The sequence below is a fragment of the Mobula hypostoma genome, chromosome 4, assembly GCF_963921235.1.
Source record: "Mobula hypostoma chromosome 4, sMobHyp1.1, whole genome shotgun sequence".
NCBI classification, from domain to species: Eukaryota; Metazoa; Chordata; class Chondrichthyes; order Myliobatiformes; family Myliobatidae; genus Mobula; species Mobula hypostoma.
This window is the reverse complement of record NC_086100.1, coordinates 113,677,899-113,686,528: the sequence shown is the minus strand read 5'-3', so window position 1 is coordinate 113,686,528 and position 8,630 is coordinate 113,677,899. Positions and strand designations below refer to the sequence as shown.

Sequence of the window (8,630 nt, the reverse complement as noted above, 5' to 3'; positions counted from 1 at the left end):
CAGCAATGCTACACCACCTGTCGTGTCGCCAGTTGGCAGTCTTGCTCACCCGAGAGGCGAGTCCACCCAGCGTGTCTGAAGGGAGCAGCCCGTGGGTTTTGTGTATGCGTGTTTGGTGTGTGTGTGTGGGGGGGGGGGGGTGGACGTAAAATGTGCAAAGGCGTAATCTTTCCTTTCGTACGGTAACAGGCAGCACTTTGCAGGATTTGTTTTTGTCTTTAGCTGACGTCAAGTGAGCAAAAAAAACTTAAATCAGCCCTTAAAAAAACTCCACTTGAAAGTACCCTGGAATAATGGAATCCAGCTGTTCGCTGGTAAACTACCTTTTAAAGTAATTTTTTACTAAAAGTTTGTCCAGACAGAAAAGTTTGGCTCTGGCAGCTGATGATAGGGAAAAAAAAGCAAAGAGAAGAAAAAAATCACAAAGATCGTGGACTTTATATAGAAGACAGTCTTAAAATCCAGAAGTTTATAAAAGTTGACAGGTGTGCGTAAGGACTTGGCTGCGTCTTTAAAAAAAAACTTGGTTTCTGGCATAAGCGTCTGTCATTTTTTTTCCGCCTTACATTAGCCATTGAGTTGATAAGTGAGATCGTTGGGTCGGGGCACGGAGGAGAGAGAAGAGAGCGCTTTGGATCGGAATGTGGAAGCCACTGTGTGATTATCTGGTGAAAATGCTGGCACATCAGGGTCCCCGCACTGCGTGGTAGACGGCAGCTGCGACCGAGTCAGCGCAGAGAAGCCCAGTGCGTGTCTTGTCTGCTCGCCCCGACAGCGCTCACACACGGTGCCCCTCAAATGTCCCTGTCATTAGCACTCCTGCTAATATCGGCTCTCAACTTCCGCCATCATGGATCGGAAGCCCAAATCAACAAGTTCCAGCCCTCAAGTAACAAGGAACCGAACGGTAAGTCTATCTCTATCCCCACCCCCCTCCGGTTGCCCTTTGATGTGGTGAAATTGGCTTTGCCCCTATATTGTTTGCCGCACTCACTTGCCGGTGTGGCGAGTGGCTGATCCTTACAGGTATGAGTTTCAGCAGGCTGCCAAACTACTTCGCAGTTGAGGGAATCTTGCCCCTCGCCCTCGCCAGTCGTGTGTGTGCAAGATTTTGCCCGTAGGGAATGTCGATTTATTTCCCCAGCGCCAGAATGCAAACGTCTCTTATGGATACCATTTCTGCAAAACACTGCTCCAGAACTTTCGGATTATGCATGCAATCTCATCGCGACTACTTTCCAGCGCTGTGAAATAATAATGCATAAAAATATCTTGAGAGAGAATTTAAAGTTTTCTACTTTCTGCTTCTGAAGTAAAGTTGGCGTGTTTTATATATATATTTAAACAGAGCCACGCCGCTTGTAAATGCGATGACATCTGGCACCTGCAGGCAGCTAGGGCGGTGATCAAAGAGCAAGCACTAACAAAGCTGGCCTCACAGTAAGAGAACTTGGAAGAGCCAGTGAAAGCGATCAAAAGAGTCAGTCAGCAAATGAGCTGCACACTGACAGACAGCCGCCAGGTCTTCCAAAACCTCCACATCACATCTTGAGAGCTGTGTATACATAAGCGCGCTTATTGGTAGCTTAGTTTAGCACAGAAGCGGGCCATTCAGCCCGTCGTGTCCATAGCATTGATTTCTGCACTGCTGACATTATGTATCCTTATCTGTTATAATATTTAAAGCAACCTTTATTTACTTGTGGAATCAAGTATCACTCACACATTTCAGAATTACGTAGTGTTTATTTCATAAAGATAGATAAAAGCCAGTTTCAAGAACATGTAATGCAGCCGATTTTGATTTTTACCTTTTTTAAAATCGCAATGGACAATGGAAAGGTGCTGTCTAGCTGTGGTATGTCCTGCTGGCGAAACTAAGATTGGTAGGTTAAAATGCACTCTCCCCATTCATTACCACCTAATTATATAGCTTTGGGACATGACAGTTTTAGATTACAACCTAGTCTAGGTAATAATAAGGGATGGAAAACATAAGATTCCTGTGTTTTTCTTTAAAGATACCCACCCCGAATAAGAAATGGATGGAATAAACCAGCATGGGCTCGGACTAAAGTAAAAATTTGAGATTAGTTGTACGGCAGCGCTTTTATACACTTATTAAACTGGATTTATGGACATCACATTCTGTTTAACAATTTGCAGCTGAGATCATAGGAGCCATCAAAGGATTTCTTGCTTTAAAAAGACAGAAGTAAAGCTGTGAAAAAAATGCTTAGTTATTCTATTCTCTGTCTTGATCACTAATGAAGGAGATTTTCCTTATATGTGTGATATAGTGCCATGTTAACTGTGGTCCAGCTATGTGATGGTTGGTCAGTGATGTGATGGTCCAGCTATGTGATGATTGGTCAGTGCACAGCAACGCCTCAAAATAGTCTTAGTTGAAGATGCTTTGTACCTAGATTCCATGCTGGGTCTTTGTGACTCAGACTGAGCAAGTTGTTAAAGTTGTTACTTACTTGAATAAGTGCTTTGAACATTACAAAGTAGATTCAAACATTCCCTCTAAATACTTCTGTTGTACTTCTTTAGAGTAATACTTCTGTTTACAGGGTGTGGAGCCATATTCATTCAATAAGGGGCCAAATTGAGCTTTCCTGCTTTCAGCCTTTTGATATTTACAACATTTTGGATTCCAGGTGTATATATTAAAGATGAAAGTCAGATAATGGTGGAACAAGCCCTCCTCTCTGCTGCTGGGATCATCACTGTGTTGGAGCACTGATTAGAGTCAAGAGAGGCATTTGATGCATTTCACATTTGGTCTTTCAGTTCAACTAATCTAATAGAAAATAAAGGAAGTGCTGGAGCCATTTTACCTTGGGTGTCTTTTTAATTCTCATATAACTAAAATACCTCTTGAACAGCTTTCAAACATTTCTTTCATCAAAGAATTAAAAACTATTCAGAAGCAGCGAGCAGCTGATTGAAAGCCAAAGGCATCATGGTGTTCCTAAATCACCACAAGTCCTTTTACATTTCACTATTTGCCTTTGGGATGAAGAGGTAGAGGACCATTGCATTCATAATAGGCATGTGGAGAGTGTGGGGCCAAACACTGGCAGCTCGAGGTGGAGTATGATTCCACCTGCTATATTTAAAATACTAAAATACTGTAAATATACACAAAAATATTAAAATTACCAAGCTGGTCTGTCAGCATTGCTAAAGAAAAAGAGAAAAGTTAACAGCTTGGAATGGTGATACATTCTAGCAAATAAACTATGAACAAAGTCAAAATATTGACAGATGATAGATTCTTTTCCAAGAGATAGAATCTTTTTTTCTAAATGTTTTCCAAATGTATATGCCTACAATTCACAAATGACATGTATTTACATGTTGCCTTTAACAGAGTAACATTGTACCAAGTGCTTTACAAAACCATTTATCAGAAAAAGATTGACGTTAAGTCAAATAAAATATCACAAGAAAGGTAATCAAAACATTGCCAGAAGAACAAAGTTATAATAAGCAATTTGGAGAGGGAGAGGGAGAAGGCTGGAGCATTTTTGAGAAACAGGGATTAAACACAAGATGATTTGGGAGTTCTTATGCATGAAACACAGAAAGTCAGCACACATACAGTGGGTACAGTATTAAGAAAGGTTATAATGGAGTGTTGGCCTTATTTCAAGATGCTTGGGAAATAAAAGTAGGGGTCTTACTTCACAAAAAGAATTCACAAGACTGAAGTAGAAAGAGGTTAACATGGTCAAAATAGGGGGGAGGCAAAATTATCAAAGTACTCCAGGATTGCATAAGTTCACACACATAGGAAGTGGTGAACCTATGAAAGTAACACGTACAAAATGCTGGAGGAACTCAGCAGGTCAGTTAGTATCTATGGAAATGAACAAGCAGTCAGCGTTTCGGGCCGAGATCCTTCTTCAGGACTGAAATGAAAAAGAGGAAGGCAGCTGAATAAAAAGGTGGGGGGGGGGGGAAAGGAGGCTAACTGGAAGGTGATAGGTGAAACCAGGTAAGTGGGAAAGGTAAAGGGCTGGAGAAGAAGGAATCTGGTAGGAGTGGAGGGTGAACCGTGGGAGAAAGGGAAGGAGGAGGGGGCCCTGGGGGAAGTGATAGGCACGTGAGAAGAGGAAAAAGATCAGATTTGTGAATGGAGGAAGGGGGGTTTTTTTTTACCAGAAGGAGAAATCGATACTCATGCCATCAGGTGTTGTTCCTCCACCCTGAGTGTGGCCTCATCTTGGTATGAGAAGTGGCCATGGACTGACATGTCAGAATGGGAACAGGAAACACAAATATATATTTTTGGCTACCGGGAAGTTCCGATTATTCGGATGCAGTGGAGGTGGTTGACGAAGCTATCCCCCAATTTATGACGGGTCTCATCAATATAGAGGAGACCACCAAGATTTGGATTAATATATGCATCAGAAGCATAATCAAGCACAGGCTGTTGACCACTGGGATGCAAAGTTCCACCTCAGCTCAAATCTGCTGTAGTTGAAACTTTCCTTTTTTTTAACCACCATCTGGACTTAACAATTCTAATCTTTCCTGGCTGACCCACTGTCTTCCACCTGCTTAAATTCAAGCTGATGAGAAACTCTGCCACCTACATTTTAATATCCCCTGCCATTCTTTTGTGGGAACATTCATTAGTTTCTTTTTTTGTGTGTATTTCTCATCTTGATTCTCCAGTAAGATCAGAGGATATTTCTGCAAGTACATTGGATACCATTTCTTTGAGCAATGGTCAACAAATAGGCCTGAGGTGATCAAGCTATCCAGTTTTAGCATTTTATATAACCTGGCCAGAAGTTAAATAATGCTGCTTGATAAAAAGAAATCCGATTCTGAATGTGTTTTTAAAAATGTAGTGAGTTCAGGTGCCCATTTCCAATACTGTTTCTCTTACAGGTTTTCTAATACAGTTTTCATCTCAGTTCCACGCTTTTATCTTTACATCACTTTCAGACCTTCAATAGTCTATTGTATACCTCAGATCCCTTTATTTCACCTCCCCATCTCTATTGATGACAGAGTCCTTAGTAGTCTTAGGTTTAGTCTCTGAGTTTTCTGTTTACCAAATTCTTACTATATTTACACAGTTTTGCTGCCATATTTCATGCCTATTCCTTTACTTTTCTTCATAATTTGTTTTTATTTTCTCTGTGAACACCATTTTAAATAAAACACCTTCATGCCATCTGACCTGAGTATCTCTGGCAAATTTTATTTTATTTTAAATTCAGATTTTCAGTATCTGCTGTTTTTGCTTTTGATTATTGTATTAAAAAGCTGTTGTTATTGTAGTCAACAGTAGAAAGGCTGCTTTAGTATAAGAAAGACTGCTTCCTTGCAGTTGAAAGGGTTGTTTGAAATGATTGTGAGGTAATTTTACAATTCTGAAAAGGTGCCATATATAATTCCTTCATCCTTTAGTCAATGGAAAACCTTTAAGGAAAATCACAAAGTACTTTGGTTAACTGTACAGCTTCTTAACTACCGGGTGTAAAATTAAGCAATCTTCAGTCTGAATCTAAGAAAGTTTTTTGGAATATATTACAACTCATGCAAATTGGTTCGAGTGCTTTCCTGACTTTGTTAAGAAAGGCATTCGCAGTTGCTATCCTTTTTATTTTGTTGGAAATAAAGTGACTAAATAAGTGAACACACAAAGGGAAAGTCACTAATGCATAGGCAGCTGTAACAGTGACATTTAACATTCTTACAGAAAAATTAGTCTCTATGAAGTAATCACACATGTCGTATTCTCTGTGCAGCCATTCTGGCAGGATTAGACATCTCGCTGAATCTGCACTGCAATAACAGAAAGAAAATCTTTCTTACTGTAACTTCTATTTTTCTGTACATTTTCTATAATGAGATTATATTACAATATTAACGTCCAAACAATTACATTTACCATTTCTTCATGACACTCCATTAATCAGTACTTTTATCAATGAGAAAGCCGTGTAGCTTATTAACAGTTCAGGAATCCTCTTTGCAATAATATGGTCCTTTGTGAATTTAAATGTCAGCTTATTGGTTTTCTACAGTTGAGCTGGTTCTTCCATTGAAAAGAACTGCAAATGCATTGGCTTAAAAGAAGAAAGAAGGTGGATTTATTAGTTGCCTATCACATCCTTGAGGGTGTAACACTTTACAGCTAACAAAGTATGTTTAAAGTGTAAAATCTTCTGAACCTAACATTTAATTGATTGAATCTGGATATATCAAAGCAATCACATTGCTTCTATTGACTGTGTGCTTGGGTAACTGTGCTGATAATGAATTGTGCAAACATACATAGGGAAATACTGTTGTATTAGCACTAATTGCAAGGAAGGGATTGTAAGCTGAATGTGTTAGTATGTCACAGTGGGAGAAAAAGCTAAATAGGTGTAGAATCCATTCCAAACAATTGAATACAACAGCAACATGTCAATACTAAATGATACAAAGACTTTCTATGTTTACTCTGAGGGAACAATATGGTTTTAAAATTTTATTCTTAACACATCTAAAATTTCATTGTTTTTCTCCTTTGACACTTTATACATCCTGAATATTTCTTTCGGTTAAGAATAAAGACTGGCATCATGATTATAGACGCCATCCTACAGCTGCTGTGTGTGAACATTCCCAAGTGACTTTACCTCTGATTTTTCGCTTGCTTCCCTGTGGAAAAATTCAAGGTTTCCACTCCTTGATTATTCATCACAGCGTGACGAAAGGCAGCACCACGTTACCTGTGGGAAAATTCAGCTCAGATGTTGTGTCTATCATTGTGAGGCATGTTGAATTTCCAGTGTAAAAACCTATACTACTTGAATTCTGCTTTGAAACCCAATATTTCAAATTACATTTTTAACATCGCTCACAAAAAAATCAACTTAAAAAAACAGTCACAGGATGTGGACTTTGCAGGCAAAGCCTGTTTTACTACCCAATACTAATTGCCCTTGAGAAGGCAACAGTGATCACCTCTCTGAATCTGTTGCTTTTCATGTGCTGTGGTACACTTTGTTGGGTAGTAAGTTCCAGGATTTGGACCTAGCAGTGATGAAGGAATAGGAAATCATTTCCATGTCTGTCTGCTGTGTGGATCCTAGCAAAATTAGAGGATGTGGTTTTGTGATGTTCCTGCTGTACTTGCCCTTCACAGGGTGGTTGGCTGGGGCTTTTATTGAAGAAACCTGGCCAGTTGCTGCAGTGCACACTGTCGTTGGTACCATACTACACTGTGTAGGTGGTAGTGAATGTGTAAGGTGATTGATGGTGTGCTATTCACTTTGGCTTCTTTGTTCAAAGTAAATTTATTATCAAAGTATATATACGTCAACATATACATCTCTGAGATTCATTTTCTTGTGGGCATACTCAGTAAATCCAATAAATATAATAGAATCAATGAAAGACAAACAACCAATTTGCAAAAGACAACAAACTGAGCAAGAAAATAAATAAATAAGCAATAAATATCAAGAACATAAGATAAAGAGTCCTTGAAAGTTAGCCTATAGGTAGTGGAGTGAAGTTCAGCTGGTGAAGTTATCCCTCAATGGTTCAAGAGCCTGTTGCTTGAAGGGTAAGATTTGTTCCTAAACCTGGTGGTGTGGGTGCTGATGTTCCTAAACTTTCATTCTGATGGCAGCAGTGAGAAAAGAGCCTGGCCTAGGTGATGGGTGTCCTTGATGTTGGATGCTGCCTTCCTACGACAGTGCTCTGTGTAGATGTGCTCAGTGGTGGGGATTGCTTTACCTGTGATGGACTGGGCCATATCCACTACTTATAGGATTTTCCATTCAAGGGCATCAGTGTTTCCATGATGTAACCAGTCAATATACTCCTCACCACACATCTATAGAAGTTTGTAAAAGTCTTAGATGTCATGCTGAATCTACACAGACACCTAAGGAGCTGCGATACTTTCTTTGTAGTGGCACTCACGTGCTGACACAGAGCTTCTGAAATGATAACACTGAACAATTTAAAGTTGTTGACACTTTCTACCTCTGATTTCCCCCTCTCCCCCCCCCAAAGGGGACTAGCTCGTGAACCACTGGATTCCTCCTCCTAGAGACAACAAAGAGCTCTTTGGAGTTGCTGACATTGGGTGAGAGGTTGTTGTTGTGGTGCCTTTCAATTTCTCTCCTATTTGCTGATTCATCTCCACCTTTGATTCAGCCAATCACAGTGGTGTCATCAGCAAATTTAAATCTGGCATTAGAGCCTCACAGTCATAACTATAAAGTGAGTAGAGCTAGGGGCTAAATACACAGCCTTGTGCTGATGGAGATTGTGGAGGAGATGTAATTCACATCCAGACTGAATATGGTCTGCAAGTGAGGAAATTGAAGATCCAATTGCACAAGAAGATATTGAGGCCAAGGTCTTGATGTTTATTGCTTAGTTCTGAGGGGATGATGGTATTGAATGCCGAGCTGTAGTCAATGAAGAACATCCTGATGTTTGCATTCTTGCTATCCAGATGTTCCAGGGTTGAGTGGAGAGCCAATGAAATGGCACCTGCTGTGGACCTTTTGTGCCGGTAGACAGGATTGGGACAAATCCAGTCACTTCTCAGGGAGGAGTTGATATGCATCATTACCAACCTCTCAAAGTACTTC

At 40.0% G+C, this 8,630-nt stretch overlaps 1 protein-coding gene across 1 annotated transcript in view; it reads left to right on the top strand.

The window, feature by feature from the left end:
• The first annotated feature begins 267 nt into the window (after positions 1 to 267).
• Positions 268 to 8,630, top strand: part of pdgfc (platelet derived growth factor c) — a 319,996-nt gene continuing 311,633 nt past the window's right edge. The window contains exon 1 of the mRNA XM_063045025.1: positions 268 to 907. Within this exon, the coding sequence (XP_062901095.1) occupies positions 799 to 907 (109 nt within the window). The 5' untranslated portion in view covers positions 268 to 798. The remainder of the gene's footprint in view (positions 908 to 8,630) is intronic.